The 20096-nt window shown below is 42.4% G+C and overlaps 1 protein-coding gene across 9 annotated transcripts in view; it reads left to right on the top strand.

The window, feature by feature from the left end:
* The window catches only part of fam172a (family with sequence similarity 172 member A), a 156184-nt gene that overhangs the window by 92046 nt on the left and 44042 nt on the right, over window positions 1-20096 (top strand). For 8 of the 9 annotated variants that reach the window (XM_040155506.1, XM_040155502.1, XM_040155504.1 and 5 more), the window contains 2 exons: window positions 9142-9258; window positions 15719-15803. The exons of the other annotated variant lie outside the window; for it this stretch is intronic. In XM_040155506.1, coding sequence (XP_040011440.1) covers window positions 9142-9258; window positions 15719-15803 — 202 coding nt within the window. The remainder of the gene's footprint in view (window positions 1-9141; window positions 9259-15718; window positions 15804-20096) is intronic. 9 annotated transcript variants of the gene reach the window in all.

The raw sequence follows: 20096 nt of genomic DNA, 5'->3' as shown, positions 1-20096 counted from the left end.
TTTCTCAGCGCACCCCAATTTAGAAATTTTGGCTCAAATGCCAACATTGGGCTCAGTTAGGAAAAGGAATCAGTGTTTATCAGCCCCTAAGGCTGTGTGTGTCTGTGTGTGTGTTTGTGTCTCAGAAATGGACAGCAGTACCCGATGGATATTTAACACATTAGCTTTGGCAGAGCTGAGAGCGGTGTGAAAACACACTGATTTCCTAAGTGGCAATCATATCAGCCTTGCCGTCGGAGAGGCAGCAGAGAGCAAACATCTGTGTGTGTGTTCATGTATGTGCCCCAGAACATGCATGTGAACTGTTTGTGCACATCATTTAGACATTAACTACAGTACTGCTTTTCGTACGGTAAACTTTGTCAGTTTATCCGTTTGTGTTTGATTCACCAGGATTAAATCTCTTTATTTAGTTTTTTTTTTTTTAAATAATGTGCCTCATAAGATTATTTCACATTTAACAGAATCTTTTTTCCATGTCTTATGATATTCTGCTGTCTGCATTTCTTCCTGTTGTGTTGTAAATACTTTATTTTATCTATCTACAGTTTTATCTGATGGTCTCTTTCTGTCTCTCTTTCTACTGGTGTCATTCTTTCTGCATCCAGTCCCTTCCTCTCCCAGCCCGTTTCTTCCATCTTTCTTTCAGTTTTTCAGCCTCTGTTGCTCCATATGCCTGCTCTGCATGTGTGTGTCTCTCTCTGTCTGTCCGGGGTAAACTGTTTCCTCCCTGCCAGGGTTCAGGGAGCTCTCGGTTCTCCTCGATGTCAGTATCACCCTGAGTTACGACACAAAGGTCTCCGCCTCCTCCTCCACCCACCCTTGTTAGGCCCTCTCCCTCACTCCCTCCCTCCGTCAATCTCATTCTCCCTCACCCTATCCATCCTCATCTCCAACCGAGAGTCAGCCATCCGAAACTATGTTAAAACAGGGTCATCCCCCGGCGTGCACTTAAAGGCTGTCCCTTTAACCTGCTCTGAAATACTTACGGCTATTATTATAGCTTATAAATCATTAAGAAAGTTTAATTATACGAAAATTTCATGGTGGAAATGTGCAAGCTGACACATGGGAAGGGGAATTTAATGGGCCAGCAAGTCCCAGCACCGTGAGGGAAAATATTGAGGTTAGGTTTCTATTTTACAGCATTGCCGGAGGGTTGAGAGACAGGGAGAAAGACAAGAAGGAAGCACTTTCAGAGTGAGAGAGAGGGAGAGAAAAGGTGAGTGGAAATGATGAGGCCTAGACAGTATCCAATGTGCAAAAGTAACTTTTCATTTCACTCTGTAGACCAAAGCTGTTAATATGGCCAGTTGATTTGGGAATGATGAAGACATTGCCCACTGTACATTGTGCTGGTTTTCTTAACTAAGATTTATTCTAATTAACAGAAGACTTTAATTAGTCACCATGCCTTAATTTCTCTTTGTTAAGGAATGATGCCTAATTAGAAATGATCATTTCTGTAATTGCTGTTGCTAAACAATATATGAACATCCTTAACTACTAATTTTACGAAACTTTGTCCACTTTCTTAATTGTGTCAATATCATTTCAATGTGAAATTATAGGGGTATTGTGGATATAGCTCGAGTAACTTGAGCAACAACTACCAGTCTTTTCATTGTGGATAAAAATTAAAATTGAGTAAACTGTTAGGCGTTGATGTCATTTACATTAACCACTGTGCAGATACCAATTCGAAATTAGCTGAATTATGTTGTAGTAAATATGAAATACTGCTATACATTTGAGCATCTGCTTGGCCTATCAGGTCTGGATGATTTGAATGCAATGCCACTGCAATAAAAGAGTTGTCAGTCAAGTGAAAACCAACAGGAATTCAAGTGTTTCAGGGACTCATTTTTATTTTGTGGAATTATATATCACTAGCCGGAGGAAAAAAGATTATGTGGAAAATCACGTCTGATTATGTGGACAAATGTGAAAAGAGATTCACTAAGCTATGTAAAGTTGTTTGAAGAGGTAATATCAGAAAAAATTTTAAAAAAGAATTTTTTTTATATACATCCATGATTGCGCATACCCCCCACAAAACTCCCTCACAAATTAAAACTCTCACTCAACCCCATCTTGAAGAAACTGATTCCATTATTTTGAGTGAACAGCAGTTGCTTTGCACCAGGCAGCTATTGTTTATTTGCACTCCCTTACCCACAACCCCATTCGTCCCTCCCTTGTTCTCTCCCTCAGTCCCATCCTCCCTGCCCTCTCTCTCTCCTCCGTCTGCCCTTCCCGTCTTCCTCTTGTTTTCCATGTGGGCACAAGCAGGGCGCAGCGCCTGCAGCCGGCAGGTTTCCTGGCACGCCGCTCCTCATCCTCTGCCTTTTGTTTCCACCAGTGGACAACCATTCTCCACTTCTGCTGTGTCAGTAAATATTTATTGGCCTTCCTTTTCCTCACCGCCCCCACTGATGTTGGTGTGTATCTGTCCGTGTGTGTCTATGTATGTTTTTTATGTATACGTGTGTGTGTGTGTGTGTGTGTGTGTGTGTGTGTGTGTGTGTGTGCGCGCACACGGTTTGCATGTTTATACACACATAGAGTCCTCCCCAATACGTACACAGACATACACCACTTCCCACCACCCTGCGTCCGGTGCTGTCACTCACACAATTCAGAAATCCCCCCTCCTCACCCTTTCAGATCTCACCCTCTATCCCCATCCACCATCCTCTCTTTCTCTCTCTCTCTCTCATCTTTCCATGCATGTGAGGAACAGCCGTGAGAGGAAAGACAGCAGGAAGTTATTGCAGTTTTCTACTACTCTCTCCCTCGCTCTCTACACCTGGAGAGTCAGAGGGGAAAAAACCCTGTGAGTAAATGCATGTGACCTCAGTGAGCAAAACCTCTGCACACTCCCAAAGCACTGAAAGATGCACACACACAAACACACTCCCTCTCTCTCCCTAGGGCCCTGTGGCCTCGTGCTACAGAGGGCTTCCTTCCTGCGGTTAAGACAAAGGAAGCTGGGGACCAACAGGGGACCTGGAACCGCTGCTTCAAAGCCACAGGAAGCACTGGTGTTGTCTCTTCCTGTGGAGGGTGTCAGAGCATGGGGGGCCAGCTGCCTGTGTTTTCACAGTCAGGGACGAACAGTGATGAGTGTGTTTTGCGTGTGTGTGTGTGTATGTGTCACAGAGTAGGCAGAGTAGCTGAACACGCTGCACTCCCACTCCTATCCACCCCTCTATGACCTGAGATCAGTTTCTAGCAACATACAGTCATATACAGATAGGAATAAGAGAGCACACAGACATCATCCCTGTGGTGAATCTCCCAGTCATTAAAAGCCAAATCCATCTGAGGATCATCAACTTAACAACTATTTATCTATAATTCTATTGTCCTTATTGATTTATGATTTATAAAAAAAGTACTGCTAGAGCATCAGTCAGCCTTTGTTTGTTTTTTCTAGCCCTTGCCACTGTCTTTGCAGACTCTACACATGCTTGCAGTGTGTACATATCTGTATGTGTTTGTGTTTATGCTCCTGCTCCAATGTTGGCGTTTAGGGATTTATGGGGGTGTATGTGTTAGTGTGTCTGCGCCATGTGTTTTCCAACCTTCCGGTGTGCACCCGCATACATGTTTGTTTGTTTTTTCTGTGTTCGCCCTGGCTTCTCCGATGCTCTCCTCTTACTCTCTGGCAGCAACAGGACAGTTAATCAATCAAATATTTAAGCAGTGCTTCAGTGCTCAGTGGGTAGTCCTAGATTATCTGTGGCTGTTGGCAGTGCATGGCGCAGCCACATTATAAGCCTCGTCTCTGACTGGCATCGTCACGGGGCCCTTCTCTCTCTCTCTCGCTCTCTCTTGCTCTCTCTCTCTCTCTCTCTTGCTCTCTCATCCTTCCCCTTGGCCTCTGCTCAGTCTTTGCACACTCCCACTAACAATCTACATTTTGTCTTCTTTTTCATTCTCACTCCTTTTCTTTCCTTCTCTTTCTATCCCTTGTTTTCCTTTCTCTTGTTTGCTGCTCTCTATTTGCACTCTCTCTGTGTATAATTGTGGCTTTTCACATTGACTATCTGACAGTGAGCAAGGCCCCTTAAAGAGCTCTCATCTCTCTGTCTGCCTTTTTCTCTCTTTTCTCTCACACTGCATTCTTTCTAGGGATGAGTCTGCCTGTCTCCCCGCAGGGATCTCCATTGTGGATTACCATTCAGTTTTCGCCCAATTATCTAGTGGCTTTCGCTGCCTTTGACACATAATTATCAAAGGCCTAAATAATTGTCTTTATTATTGCCGGTGTTTAGATGTAGCGTCAGCGGAGCAGTCGCAAGCAAGGGAGCGTCACGGGGAGAGGAGAGAAATGAAGTATTTATCTCAACCAGAGATTAGCTTAGCATGCTGTTAAATGATGTCTCGACGCTTATTTCAACTCCTCGTCCAGATAAATAAACATGATTAATATGCCCCCCTTCCCTCCTTCATACACACACACCCTACATTTAAATATACACACACCCATCACATATCACATTCTACGTCAGTGGTGAAAATAAGATTATGCTCAACGGAAACTCTGGCAATTAGCTGGCTTTGTAGCAGGATGCAGCTTAAAGTGCTAAATACTGTACTTTACTGAGGGCCATGTGAGAGGTCAGGTACAAGATACAAGGGTCAGAGAGAAGCGTCTGTGTGTGTGTCTGCATGTGTGTGTGTGTTTGAGTGGCTCCAAATGCATGGGGCTTGGCTATTTCATAGAGCTTGTGAAAAGCTAGATTAAGTAGAATTGTGCCAACCAGGGGGTCAGAAATCTGTGATGTTTGTGGGTCCCTATAGCAACCAGGCCCTCTGCAGCGAAATCAGAAAAGAAATGGTTTATGAGGAAGAAACAGAGAGGGGGGAAAAAGAGGGAGAGGGATTTTGTAGTTCATCCAGAGTTTGAATGTATGTGGGGCGGGGGGTGAACTCGATTCTGCGTCATCAGTTGTGTCAGTTGTCACTCAGAGGAATGTAAACGTGATGTGTGGATGTGGTCAAATGAAATCATAGTCACAGTGAGGGAGTGTGTTTAAAAACAACTTGTCACTGAAATTGGTTGAGAAATTTCTTTTAAACCTTTTTTTCTTGTGGCATACTAAATTATGATGTCAAAATGGCCTTGATAATTTAACTGAATTAGACTTATGAACCTGAAATGGTGCAGAAGATAGATGAAATACATCGCACTGGTGATAAACATATCATCAAGGTGCTCTAGTGAGTAAGGAAGTTGCCCTTCAAGCTGTGTACTCAGGTTCAAACCCCTGTGATGGGACGCCTCATTTCCACTTACGCTTACGCTTAAGCTTCTGCTTATGTTTTAGGAAGACATTGAAAGCCCACTTGCTTCAGGGATGCTGTTCTGGTGCTGACCCAGTGGTCTGATCTCCTTGTGCAGTGGGTCAAGGGAAAAGAAGGAAAAGGGAAAAGAATTTCCTCATGGGATCAATAAAACATTCATAAATATTCTTTGTTGTGCACATCTGCCTGTCTGTCTCTCATCTTTCTTGCTTTTTCTCCTCATTCTCGTCTTTTTTCTTCCTAGCATACTACTGTTGATATCTATTCAGCTTCCTCTTATAACCCTCTGCCTTTCTACTCCCCTGTCTTAGTTTTTTTTTTTCCTGCCCTCCATGTCTAAGCCCCACCTGAACTTTACTCCGCATATCCAGCTGCTTTAGCATTAAAGGAAAGGCCAGAAGAGACACTGCAAATGTCTCAACATCTGTGTGTTGGTTTTAGCTCAACAAGTATTTCCACATGTTCCTCTTCCTTTTTCCCTGTCCGATATAAGACTGATCACAACAGCTGGTCTGTTTCCTTGTTAAAGCTGCAGTCTGTGGTTACATAGTGGATTAGCACATTTAACATTCTGGATAAAAATGGCTAACACTAACTCACAGAGTAACATGGTGTAAAAATTATATGATGAGTCATATGATAAGACAGCTTACATTTCTTCCCACTTGGGAGCATGTGGCTTTATGGTTCTAACTGGTTGGTAAGTTAACCGAGAGTATCACCCACCTAGCAGAAGACACAGACATGCTCAGATTTTCCTTTCAACATGTAGCTATCACAGTTGTCATTGTGGCTTGTAAAACACGGGACCCAGTGGTGTCAAAATCATTGTGGTTGAGGGCCACACTACATAGAGCACTCTCTCCTGGAGTCATTATTTGTCAACCTATTACCCCAGCCGTTACCACAGCCAACCATATGTGTGTAGGCATTGCGGCAATGAGAACTGTCAGAACAAGTGATTTATATAGCCTGTGTTGGGAGATGGAGTTCTCTGGTCTTTAATCTTTGGTTGAGGCATCATCAAGAAAACAGATTCTGTTTGGTGAGAGTTCCTGATTTATTTTCCTTCCTTATTTCAGCAAATATACAATACTGTGTGAGTATCTTTGAATAGCAAATCACAGAGAAACTCGAGCACCAAAGTTCGTTAGAGAAGGGCAGAGACAAAGCAGTTTTTTCCTTGTATTTCAAACCAATACAATTTAGCTAGGGAAAACTTGTTTTTACCCCCTAAATAGTATCCAGAGGTGCCGAATCTAATAAATTTGAATGGCTGCTTTAGGATTTTCAAAGATTTTGTTAACCCATATTTAAAAAGATTTTCTTTAGTCATCTGTCTGCTTGATGAGACAGTCTAGGCACATTTAACCATGCGCTGTCTAAATACTTAAGTCCAGTATTTAAGTTACAGACGTATCCATCCAGCACCATCTTCAACCCAGCCTCACTCCCACCTTACCAGCTGTGCCTTTTTCTTTGTTCATGCCTTTATCTTTGACTAACCCCTGTCTGTCATTCACTTGCTTTCCCACCAAACATCCCCTCTGTTCTGCAGTTCTCTCATAACTGCTCACATTCATTCCTACACACATATGCATACATCCATGCATGTACCCACACACATGAAGGCATGCTCACACACACTTCCTCTGGTCGTCTCTCGTAGTGTTCTTTTTCCGTCTTTCTTTCATCTATCTGCGTATTCTTTGTTATCTCTCTAAAGTACTTTGTTTTAAAATTGGCATTTCAAAATGATTTAAACAAAGATAGACTTAAACAACCTGTCATTAATGGCAAGTTTGCAAATATAATTTACTTTGACATGTTGCCAAATTTATTATAGGACAGTTACAGTTTTAATAGACCGGTGATTTCCAGTGAACCTTACCAATGTAAAGTACATTGAGGTTTTCCATCAAAAATAAAAAATATTGGACTCATATGCTTTAAAGGGACAAACAATAGGAACAAGTAGAGACTCATTTATCCACTTGGAAAGTGGAAAAAATGTTTTCTTCCCAGGCTTGGGCAATGGATTGAAGTCATGTGCTTAGTGTTTTCCATGGGCAGTCAGTCCACCCTCTCCTGTTTCCTGGCCTCTGTTAGCAGCCCCTATAGTCAGGGACTGGCCTGCTTGGCTAGCGCCAGAAAACAGGACCTTGACTGACACCTCCAGTTTTAAAAGGTTGACTTTGTTACTCCCATGGGCCCAGTTCTGCCAGAGGAAAGCTTTTCAACCAAGCGTGGATGTGGAAGGGAGTACAGAGAGGAGTCTGTATCTCTATGTGTATGTGATTGTATGATTTTGTGCGAGTACAGGAATTTATCTTACATACATGTGCAGTGTCTGTCTTCTTTTGTTGTCCGACTGTACAGACGTGCACTTTTTTCTTTATGCTTATGGTTGTACCTCCCCTCTCATTCTGCTTTATCCTCCACCATGGTAAAGACACTCCTGTGGAAGCCTTATCAGCTGAATGATGTATGAGTCCTTAGTGCCTTAATAGATTCCATTTATCTCTATACACTCCCACTTTAATTTAGCTGGGCAAGGGAGGATGTATTCAAATGCCCACCGTCATTATGATGTACAGCCAGCCAGCTAGAGCTGGCCTCTGTGATTGCTCCAGCCTTAGCCCCAGTCTGAGTGTCAGACACAGATTCATGCTGTAGCCCCAACTTAAAGTGCCAGCAAAAAAAAGTAGCTTTATACTCATGCCTCTGCCCTATTTTGTTTCATTACACTTGAGCTTAAAGGGCAATATTGATCATATTCTTACATGTAAGCACCAACTAATGCCTTATATTACAGTCCCTGCCTTAGCTTTAACAATACCTAGATCTACCACTAAGTGCTAGGTCTTAATACCAGGCACCAAGTCATAAACACTATCACAATTTTAAGCCCACCAGAATACCAGTGGTCCAGGACAATGCCAAGATTTTCCTCCCTCCAGATGACACTTGAGATGATGCTTTAATGCAGTTAAAACTTGTTCCGTACAGCCATTTTACCATGTGTTAATGACCACAGTCACTAAACAGTGCTTTTCTGCAGCACTATGACCATCCCCTGCCCACCAGTCTCTCTCCCAGCTTCACTAAATCTATACAGTAAGTGATTCTTAACCTATTGTTGCAAGTCCTGTTCTCTTTTCTTCCCATTTTATCTTAAAGTGAAGCAGAGTGAAACGGCTCGTTCCCAATGCCTGGCTACGGCACTCCTTGGGGTAGGACCAGTGGTGTGGGAAGTCTATTGTAGTGCGGTAACAAGTCCTTTGTGTGACATTTTCCTTGGCGTTGACATTCAGAGGGGAATAGGAAGACGGGCCTGCTGATGCCACATTCTCTGTGACATGTGAAGGAAAAGGGTATTAAGAATGGGGATCGAGCAATTTGAACGTGCACAGGGAAGGACATTTGTACAGAACGTGACAAGGACACGGTATGGTGGAGCAGCTCTTTCATATTTCACTTTATAACATTATGCTATACACCAGGTTGAATCTGTATCTGCCAGCTACAAAGCTGTCCACTGGGCCAATGCTATCATGGTCCATGGAGTAGGCTGACAGTGTGTGTTGCACAGGGAATACATTTTTTATTAGCCAAGTATCTACTTTGACAATGGGAATGTTATTAAAATAATTTTATTTACATCTATACAATTCAAAAAGATGAGTTTTCCAAAGAGGTCATCATATCTCTTACAGCATTAGGTTGTTCAAATGTTGTCTAAAACAAACAGTGTCCCCCTCAACAGTGACTGTGTCATTAAGATGCTGGAAGGGTGACTAACACGATTTGATTTGCTTTTTGTGGCAGATGAATCAGAGGGAAATGCAGGTGAAGAACAGAGTGTGTGCTGTGGCTCTTACTGACTCCGCTCACAACATCTGGCTACAGGAGACCAGCAAAGGCACACAGGACTGGATGCAGCAGGTGAAATAAACAGACACACACTCAAATACATAGTACTCAGATATGCAAACAAAGATGCTGCAACCCCTACAGGGGTTCATTCCTAGGCTCCCATTTCATCATGTAAATTCACCCAGCAGCGAGCTGATGTCTCTCAGATTCTGCTCTTCTCTAATTTCTCCCTGCACAAGTCTGCTGACCTACACAGGTACCCCTGACCAACAGCTAGCTTTAGAAGTCATAGACAACCATTGTTTGCATGTTTTTACCTCTTTTTTTTAATCTGCCCCCACTTCTTTTGGGTGCATGTCATTGAATAACTGAGACAGTTAACCCTTGCTGGTGCGCGCGCATGTGTTTGGGCATGCATATATGTCAGCATGCATGCATGTGTTTCTCTGTGCTTATGGGTAGTATGTGATATAGAATGCATGTGCATTTGTGTTAGCTTCATTTTAGCACTTGCCCTTTCTGATGTGACCTCTGTGCCATGCACAGCACCTGGGCTCACTCAGTATGCACATACTGATGAGGACCAGCCAAGACCAGAGCTGCTTGAGAGCCAGAGATGCAAATATCATGCACACACACATGCGCACACACACACGCGCGCGCACACACACACACACACACACACACACACCGTACCTTTATTTGTATTACATCCTCTTTTATATTCCTTGCCTTTTGTTTTTGCTATTTCCGTCCTCCCCCATTTTGTGTGTGTGTTCGGTTTGTGTGCTCAAGTGTGTGTTACTTGTCTGTGAATGTGAATGTATGTTAGTTTGAGTTGTGGGGATTCAAGGTTGCACTGGCCCCCTTCGCCTTGTCTGGCATCTCCTATTTTTGATTCATCTAAGGGATGTGTGGGACACAGCATAATTGGAATGTTAAGTGATTTTCTATTTGTGATGATTACCCAGAACAATAAATCTGAAATAACCTTCTTTGTCCAGTCAAAGGCAGGGGACAGGCAAGGATTCAAACTCTCTCGTACTCATTAACCCACAGTCCTTTTTTGGCAGAATTAGGAGAGGGGCCTGCCTAATTAAAGGGAATTTTTCTAGAGGGAAACAGTGGCAGACCTATGCTATGCCCTTCTCAATGATACAACAAAAAAGAAAATTTGGAGGAAGTGCATACAGGATAGATTGTAAATACTCTAGATTTCTTGTGTATGTAGGCCTCTGATTTTTCTGCATCTGTTCCTCAAATTCTTAACTCTGCATTACCAACGCAGTTTTGGACTCACTATTCTGATAGTACTAAGAGTACTCACTACTTGTTGCTAATTCTAAAACAATGTTTATACTCTATGTAATTCTCTGCAGGAGCATGAGATTCATTATGTTAATCATTACACTAACTTTATTTAACAACAAAAATGTGTTAATTTTATCTTTTTAAAAAAACATTCACTTAAAATTATTTATCAGGAAAGCAAAGACTTTTGATGCTTATTGTTCTTGCCAACTCACTGATAAGAAAATATTCTCAGTATTTTAATTATTTATTTTCTCTCTAGATTTCATGTCAGATGAAGATAAATACTAAAGATAAATATTGTGGATCAGTGTGAAGTGATGAGACATTGATTATATTTGCTTCAGTTGTGGAACTCAAATTTTGTATTTTATCATATCACTGGATTCTAGGTATGGATGGCAGTAGTTGCTAACAAGCCCTCAGTCAGTTTTAGGATTGAGGTAAATGCAAAATCTAATCTGTCCCAGTCATTTACATTAGAAACCAATACTGTGTATGAGTCGTGTTTCCACCAAAAGGTCAGAGTCCTTTTGTGTGTCACCCACTATGCTAATCCCATGGCTCTAGGCTGATTTAGGGGTTTCTATCGTTGGCTCAGTTTTCTTATGTTTGACTTTGAATGTTCACACCATCCACAGTGTAAAAGCGCACACAACTGTTGCTGCAGTGCAAAACATAGACTCACATGAGCACACAAAGACCAGACAGCAGATACGTATAATGATCCTTTTTAAAGGATACCTCTATCAATACGGCATACACAGCTGGATCTTGAACATAAGTAACACTGGCATTGCACACTAAGTAACAAACACACACACACACACACACACACAGAGGCAGGGCAACCCAGATGGTGCAACACATCACAGCGGGGAGCCAGCAGTGAACCTGCATAATGCCCTGGGTGGTGTATAATATGGGTGCCCATATGAATGGGTGCATAAGAGGTCCAGGCACCCCAGCAGTGCACTGCTCTGTTCTCATTGGACAGAGATAATTCCCTCCCTCCAGGGTTCAAGAGGTCACTAGATGGTGGGATAGAGAGATGTGAAGAGGAGAGTAAAAGAGAGAAGATGGGATTTACAGATCAGCACCTGCTGGGCCAGGTTATATAGACCAAATGGGTCAGGCGAGGGGCAAATGACGTCACTGCCAGGAGAGGAAATATAGATTGAAGGTGAGAGAAAAGAAAAAGGAGCTGGAATAAGCAGAGGCAGAGATGAAAAGACTCATGCATTCACTCAGACAGAAAAAGAAATAGACAGAGAAATAAAGTATGAGAAATGTTCAATTATTTAAATCCTGTTGACTGCTGCCGAGAAGGCACAAGTTAGAGCTGTGGAAAAGAAAAACAAAAAGACAGGTAGGATGTGAATGGAGTGAATACAGACAGAGGTGAGGAGATGAAGAGATCAATGTGGAGATAGATGAGTAGCATAGTGAGGAGAAGTGAGGGAGAGAGAGAAATGTGAATGATGGTGTACAGCTGGCAGCCTGTCACAGTCTCCAAGGTGTCTCCTGTCACTGTGCTGGCCTGCTGTCACACTCTAGTGGCCTGCCCAGAGCACACACACAGACAGACATACACACATCTACACACACATACAGAGTACACTATGGTCATGAATAAACCATCCTAATCCATAGAGATTATACAACGACTGGAGGAGTAAGCAAGAATTGATACTCGGAACTACTTTCTGAGAAGTTAGGTTGCAGACTCTCATATGTGTCATGGTTTAGGAGACTTTTGTACACTTAGCACAGAGTTTCTATCATGTGACTTAGTCCTGTGTGCTTTTTTACCATTAAATGGAGCCAACTGTATGCGATTGAAAATATATACATACTACCCAAATTTTATTTAATCTCATCATTCAGATCTATGTAAGACTTTCCTAGAAAAATCAACATAAAATAATTTTGTAACTTATTTGGTTACTCAGTCACCTTATTTATCAAGTTGTTTTGTGTTCAGTTTTTGCATTGTGATAATTAAGGTCTATTCATGAATTCTGGCCGAACATGAGTCTCCAGAGTGTTATTTGTTATTTTAAGGTAGGTTTTGGAAAGTAGGGAGTACACATCCCCTTTTAAAGGGCCTTGTGTGTGTATTCCTGTGACACTTAATGTGTAGTAGATATGGACACCTATGAGATACCTATTTGGTCCTTATGATGGCTCCATTAGATCACCCTGCCATCAGCTGAGTGCAGTGTTTTTTGTCAATTACTCTCTGAGTGTGTGTGTGTGTGTGCTTGCATGTGTGTTTGCTGTTTATGTGAAAGAGGCAGAGTGGCTTCCACTCTGACTTGCAGAAGGCAGCAGGTGGTGGATCACACAGGAAGGCAGACACGCACACATACACATAACAGAGAAGGCTTAAAAGCAAACCTCACTGGTAGAGGGGTAGAGCTGACACCTGCTTTTCATTTCATTTTCTTACTATCGGGCCATGCTGTTAGCTTATTGGTTAGCTTTAGCACGTATTCATAACCTCTAACTCACTACTTTAAAGGATCTTTTAGAACTTTATTTCTGTGTAATGTCTATGCTGGGATTAAGTAAAATGAAATGCATTGTGCAACAATGCGTCTTGCTTGAGTGTGTGCATGGGTACATGTACTATGTGTGCGTATCCAGAGCAAATCCGAACATGCACAGAGACACATGCACAGAGCAGCAGAGGTGGGGTGAAGAGTCAAATCTGTTTACATGTTTGTTTCTCTGTCTGCCATTAGTTCAATGGTGCCATTGATTGGCGGACGAGCCGCTTGAAGTGTTGATGCTATGCGTCAGAGGCAGCCGATGTGATGTGCCATCCTTTTGTCACATCGCCCTTCTCTAATCCCAGCCAGCAGGCCTTGCCTTTATGTGACTGTTGTTATGCCTGCGGTCTCCCACAGCACTGGGGCTGTGTGCTGCGTGTGTGTGTATGTTCGTGTGTGTGTGTGTGTTTGTATGTGTGTGTGGTGTGTGGTGTGTCTGTGTTCATGTATGTGTGTGTGTGTGTGTGTGTGTGTGTATGCATTTATGCAAGAGTTTGTGTGCACATGTGTGTTGTTGCCTTGACAAATCTATTCAAACCCCGGCCTCCCTGTCTCCATTGGTGGTGATGGTGGAGATGAAGGGGGAGGGAGGAGGGCCCCTTGAAAGACTCCCCTCCTTCTCCTCTCTCCAGCCGCCTTCAGCCCACTGCTCCACAGCCCAGCTGACATCTTCCTCCAGACAGACTGAATGAATTAAGGGAGATACAATGAGACACTTGATGTAGCAGTCAAGGAGCCCCACTGCTTCTGTGCCGCTCTGCTCCGCTCTGCCCTCAAGCCCAGGCTCAGAGGAGAGCACATCTAGGGCAAAGCAAAGGAACTAAAAATACACAATATGCCACTGTTTACCAAGATGACTTGTCATCTTTCCCCAACACTGAACCCCCTTTCCTCCTCCCCTCCAAATTCTCATCTCTCTGCCAATCTTTCTTCATCCTCTTTGGCTCCTCTAATGCTATACTCTACCCGACTGCTAGCACTTTTGATTGACAGGGCTGATGAAATGAAATGTAGAGGAAGAGAATGAAGGGCATTTCTACTACTTAAGAAGCAGATTCAATTTGTACTGTAGTTTATTTTTATTTCTTTTGATTGGATAGGAATGGATCAAATATGAGCCAAACTTTATTTTGATAACAGACTTTTCTATACACATTTCCCAACTGAATTTTGTTTACTAACTTTTTGATATTACTACTATATCTTAATGATATTTGCTAAGGATTTACGTACATGGGCCAGATGTTTCATCTCGCATAATGAGTGTCCCTGTGTACCTTTACATATTTACACAAAAAAACAGGAGGGGCTGAAGTGGGTAAAGTTTCACACACTTGTCTATCCAGTCCCTCCCCTTTCAGGGCCTTGGGAGACAGGGTCGCTGGGGGCAAAATGCGCAAGCTTGTGTGCATTTGCGTGTGTATTTGAGTCTGAAGGGTTCACCGCGCCACTCATCTTTGTGGAAGCCCTCGCAATGCAATCACTGACCCACACACACAAGCATACACGCACACAAAAGCATGCACAACACTGTAATGGCTGTCAGGGGGCCAGGGTGAAAGTAAACAAGGGCAGATAAGCAGTGATTCAGAAGGACGCCAGCTGCACATTTTAATCTCTTTTTATTTTCTCTTTCTTCTATTGAACTTTTATCTTATCTGGGGAACGTCTTCTCCAAGCATTCCTTCTCAACCTCCCTCTTTCCCTCTCTCCCTTTTCCCTTGTTTTTGTACTAACCTTACAAGCCCCAGCATACCAATCCACATTACACGGTGATATGTTGTCAAAACTCAAAAGCATGGGAAAAGTAAGTTGTTTTGTAGTAAGGCACTGATATGGTTTATTAAAGGTACATTAGGTTTAACCATGATATCTTTGAAATAAAACCTAGTAGGCAGAAAGAGGGAGTGCCACACAGACAGGAAGATGAAGACGGCAAAAACCGGATAAAGAGGTTTTCTCCTCTTCCCGACAGTAGAGTTGTCAACCACATGGGGGTTTGAGAGGACTAGGGGTGTTTGCAGGGGGTTATGGGTCAGCAAGCTGGGCAGACCCCCTCCCCCAGGGCACCCACTGATCTACCATGTTAGAAGGCCTTAGCTCTCCGCCACAAACAAACGCCAAGCTGTCTGAGCAACATGGCACAGAGTTTTTAATTGCTTGTCCCTGTCTCTCTCTCTCTCTCTCTCTCTCTCTCACCCCCCTCCTCACTCAGCCATACACACACTTCTTTATCGCTTACTGTCCCTCCCCTTGTGCTCCCCACCTGTCCCCCTTTTCTTTGTCTCCCTTGCCTCCCTCTTTTTGCTCTTTCCTTTCTCCATGTTAATTTATGGTGTTTTTCTATCAATGTCACTTTCAGTTTCAATTGAACATGCTATATTTCCATAAAGTAAAAAAATGCAATATGTTTGAGGTATCAAGATAAAATACATTCTTATACATCGAATCCTTTCCCATATTAAAATTCCATCTTTGAGCATACATGTCTTTGTGTTTGTGGGAGTAATAGTGAAGGATGCTGAATGCCACATACCTCCATTTTCAATAAGTAGTCTCTGTGGAAGTACTTACAATCTTTTGTGGAAGCAACATATAACAATGATGAGAAATCTTTCCTCAGAGTTTTCAATTGGCAATCCCTTTTTTTCCTTTTCCTACAGCACTGTTGTAACTGGGTATCAAGTTCAGAGCCCCTGGACACACCGCTGGATCCCATGCTGCCAGACTGCCCCAGAGTCTCTGCAGGTATTAAACAAACTGTACATTAACACACTCCAACAGTAATAACATTCTTACTTAATATCTACTTACAGCATAATCAAGATTGCTTTCAGTTCCCAAATACAATTGGGCAAGGAATTTGAGTTGATTAATATTAAGACAGTGGAACAATAGAGTACTGGCATACTAGCAGTAGGTCAGAATGAAACAGAGCTTCACATGCAGTCAATAGGTGCTATGTCAATGTTAGCTAAGCCAAGTGTTTATTCTACAGTCAAAGGTGAAAAACCAAATCAAGGTTGCATTGTGCATTATAAGTAGTACAATTGGCAGCTGCAGTCGGGAGTTCTGAGAAACTACTACAAGTGCTACCAGGGGATCAAAACCAGTGATTTAGTAATCATTAAAGTAGTGGGTTAAATACGAGTTTTGACTGGTGATTTTCACATTCATGGATATACTGAAAATTAATTAACTGTTCATAAGCAATTACTACAGGTCCCTTAAATTTTGCCTAATAAAAGAATATTTTGCCTTCGGGAAGATAAAGATGGGCAGGTCAAGTTTAGGTGGTTTTATTAGATACTTTTTCCCTGTTCAAAGGTGAGAGTAAGGTGGATACAATATACCAACTTGAGACACAAAGGATGTGCCATTACAGGGAAGTTATATTAATTAATAGCAGAAATCTGCATAAAGGACAGATGTGCAAAATCAATAAACAATACAAATACAAATACAAATACAAATTCCTCTGTGTTGGTTATACCTCTGTATATTTGTTCATCAGTGGCTTATAGCAGTGCACATGTGCACATAATTGACAGTAGTTGTTCTTGTGTGTGTGTGTGTGTGTGTGTGTGTGTGTATACATATCTGTCCATGGTTGTATGGACACATTTTTTTGTGTGTGTATGCACATGTGGGTTTTGGGTAGAGTGGAGGTCTTAGTAGAGGTGATTGAGCGGGATCATTGTCAGAAACTGAAGCAGTGGCAGATAATCTTGAAACACAAACACACGCAGAAACAGACACCTTCTGTTTCTGCGCTACCAAAATGAGCTGTGTGATTTAATTTCTATTTTCGTCTTCGTTGTCATGCCCTTTCCCTCCTTCTTTTTCATCATCTACTCTGTCTTCTATGTTCATTAATCCTCTCCTGTGGTGTTTGGCTTCCTGTCCCTGTGCCCTCTCTGTGGTTGACTGGCCTTGATGATGTCACTGCCATCATGAGAATGTGTCCATAATGTTGGATTAGGGATGAAAGCTGTAATCCTCAACATAACCGTTGATAAGAGATGATGATTGCAGTGTTGTTTGAAGAGTGACCCACATGCAGGCCTACAGGCAAAAGCACGCACACAGTGAAACAAGAGGGAGGTCAAGCCTTAAACAGGAAATAATATATATGTCATAATTATTAAAAGCATCTGTATTATTTTACTTTATATGTAATACCGCTAAAGCCTGTACCACTTTAACATGCCTAACTTGCACTTACTGAGTACTTCTTTAACTAATCTCTTTGCACTTTGTCTTATTGAAGAATCTAGTACTTAGTGCCTACTCCAAGGTCTCCTCCTGAACTGAAGCTTGAGTGTCGTCCCTCACTTGTAAATTGCTTTGGATAAAAGCATTTGCCAAATGAGTAACTGTAAATGTGCATGTTTAAGCACTGGTTGGTAAATGTGTGCACACATACACTCGGGAGGTCCTGCTTTGTGATTTTATTCTCTTCAAACCCCCTCAGTGACATCATAGTGAATGTATAGGTCATCTTACACATGCACCACATGTCGGCAAATACATCTCCAACACTGCTATCTCATCTCAGCCACTAAAACACCATGTTCCACATGGAGCTGTGTGGGTGGCCTTAACATCTACCAGTGAATCAGCTCCTTGAAATGTCATCTAGCCCTCAATACAAAACCCATACTGTATTTCGTGTTCAAATGTCAGTTTTTTTACCTTGATGTTTTATGTCTCTTCTTAGTGACTACTGACATTCAAAAGACAGCAACCTTTGAGCCAAGATATCGAGGTCTAACTGCTGGCATGCCTGATATTGTCCTAACACAGACCTGTTTCACACAGCGTCCATCTGTATGTATGCACTATTGACTTGTGCTCTATTGACTTTTGCTACTTTAACCGAGCTGAAAAGATCTGAGTCTCTGGTCTTTTAACAGAGCTGCCAACTCAGCTTGTCTCTGGTCTTATGGTGGCAGCTTCTGATGTCAAAGGTTGACTTGGTCGTCTTTGTGTCCTTGGCAGCCTGGCAGGTTCACAGGCAGCAGCCATTGTGGTGTGAGTCACAGCAGAGCAACAGAGGTGACAAGGTTGAGAGAAGGTTGAAGGAAGGCTGTCAGGTCATCATGGCCCAGCACTTCAATCAACACACATACAGCTCCCAACAGTCACCTCTTGTACTACCATGACTGCTGTTGTCTGGGTTGCTATGGTAGAGTTTGTGTGTGTGTTTGTACGTGGGGGTAATCAGGGTTGACCATAAAGTGTCAGAGCAACAGAGGACAGACCGGTGAATCCTTGTTGTCATGCACACACATGCACATATGCAGACAAACACATCACAGTGTGAACCACTGCTCTTGTATGGAGCCAGAATGAACCAGGCCTGGGGTAATTCGGCTGCTGTGGAGAATGGCATGTGATCAGACACACACACATACTAAGATTTCTGAAGGCTAACAAAGTATTGGATGTGTGCTTAGACAGGGGCACTGGGACTGGTCAGGCAGCATGATGGGAGAACGGGTTGAAGGACAAGTCTTGCCGTTGCTCTTTTTCTGTCTCTGCGTCTGTTCTTCTCTCTCTCCTTACTCCTCTCTGTTTCTTACTTTCTCTATACATCTCCCTCTCCCCTCCTCCGCTTGAGTTCTGCTTCCCTGTGTGGTGCAGTGATGATATGATGATTGTGTTTTCCATGCTTGTAGACTCTTGGCAGAAGGAGGTAGGGAGAAGTGGAGGCAGAGCTTGTCTGTGTTTCCTAATCATCTGTGAAGCAACGCTGGTATACCAGCATGGCACTCAGACAGGGCTGCAAGGACCCAGAAAGGGAGGGAGAATAACGTGTAGCGGGGGTGTCCGCTAACATCTCCATTTCTTGTTTTAAACACGATAAAACCTGGATCCATTCCCTTCGCATTTCATTGGCTAGCTTCCCTCCCTTTCATTCCGACATTTTTTTTGTCTTAATCTTTCTTCTTTTCACTCCATTCTTTTTTTGAATCTTGTAAAAGGAATTTGTTCCCCCACGAAGGTCATTGCTCTGGCGTTTGGCAGTGGCCTGGCACACTAGCAGAATTTTATCAGTTAGGAGCACAACGAACACAGGCTAAATATGCAGATAAAGTGGAACCAATCTCCTGCTGGAAAAGCTCCCTTTGCGTGTGTGTGTGTGTGTGTGTGTGTTTGTGTGTGTGTTTGTGTGTGGTGGAGTAGATGCAAGGCTGACAGAGAAATATACTAGGGAATGGGGTGCTGGTTAAGTGGAGTTGCTGAGGCCTTCCCAAGATGTAATCATTCCAAACCTACACTGCCGTTTAGATGCCAAGATAAGGGCAAATGCAAGATGGGAGAGAATTAGGGTGACAAGAAATTGATGGATGAAAAGAGAGAAAAAAAAGCATTCTTATATTTATTTTTTTGGTAAGCGCTCCTCTGTTTTTGTTGCTTTTTTATTGACTTTTTTTCTGCTGAGATGAATGATTGATATGATTGATATAATGATGGTTGTTTGATAAGTAAAGATGCCATTTCAAAGGTGGGAAAACCCCTTTTGCTAATAACACACACATACTTAAGCACACAAACATGCACACACAACCTCTTCTTGGGTGATTACTCATTGTCCAAGCTGATTATTAATTACAAAGGGAGAGCTCTCTGAAGGTAAACACTGATTAATGGCTAACAAAAGTAAGTTAATGTCTTACCTGTACTTTAATTACCAACCCTGCTCTGTTACAAGCATCCTAACACAAGGCTGTAATTAACCCTAATGGACTGCAGAAAGAGACTCACTTTCATTTTCTTTCACAACATAAATACGCTACTGTTTGTAATAGTGTGATGTGCCCACATTTCTTGCTTTCCTAATAGGTTTTCCATAATTAAAAGTTTAAAAGGATTTTGTTGAAAGGATTTCTTGATTCTGGTATCTTATATGAAAGTGGCAGGGAGTTGGGTGGAAAAGTTATGCAATATTGTTATAGATATGAGAAATAATTCCTGTGCAATGACATGGGAGGTCACTCTGCCTTTCTTCTATACCTAAGGTCCATATTTCTGTTG

This window comes from Xiphias gladius, chromosome 19 (genome assembly GCF_016859285.1).
Source record: "Xiphias gladius isolate SHS-SW01 ecotype Sanya breed wild chromosome 19, ASM1685928v1, whole genome shotgun sequence".
Classification (NCBI taxonomy): domain Eukaryota; kingdom Metazoa; phylum Chordata; class Actinopteri; order Istiophoriformes; family Xiphiidae; genus Xiphias; species Xiphias gladius.
This window is presented reverse-complemented; position numbering and strand designations above follow the sequence as displayed.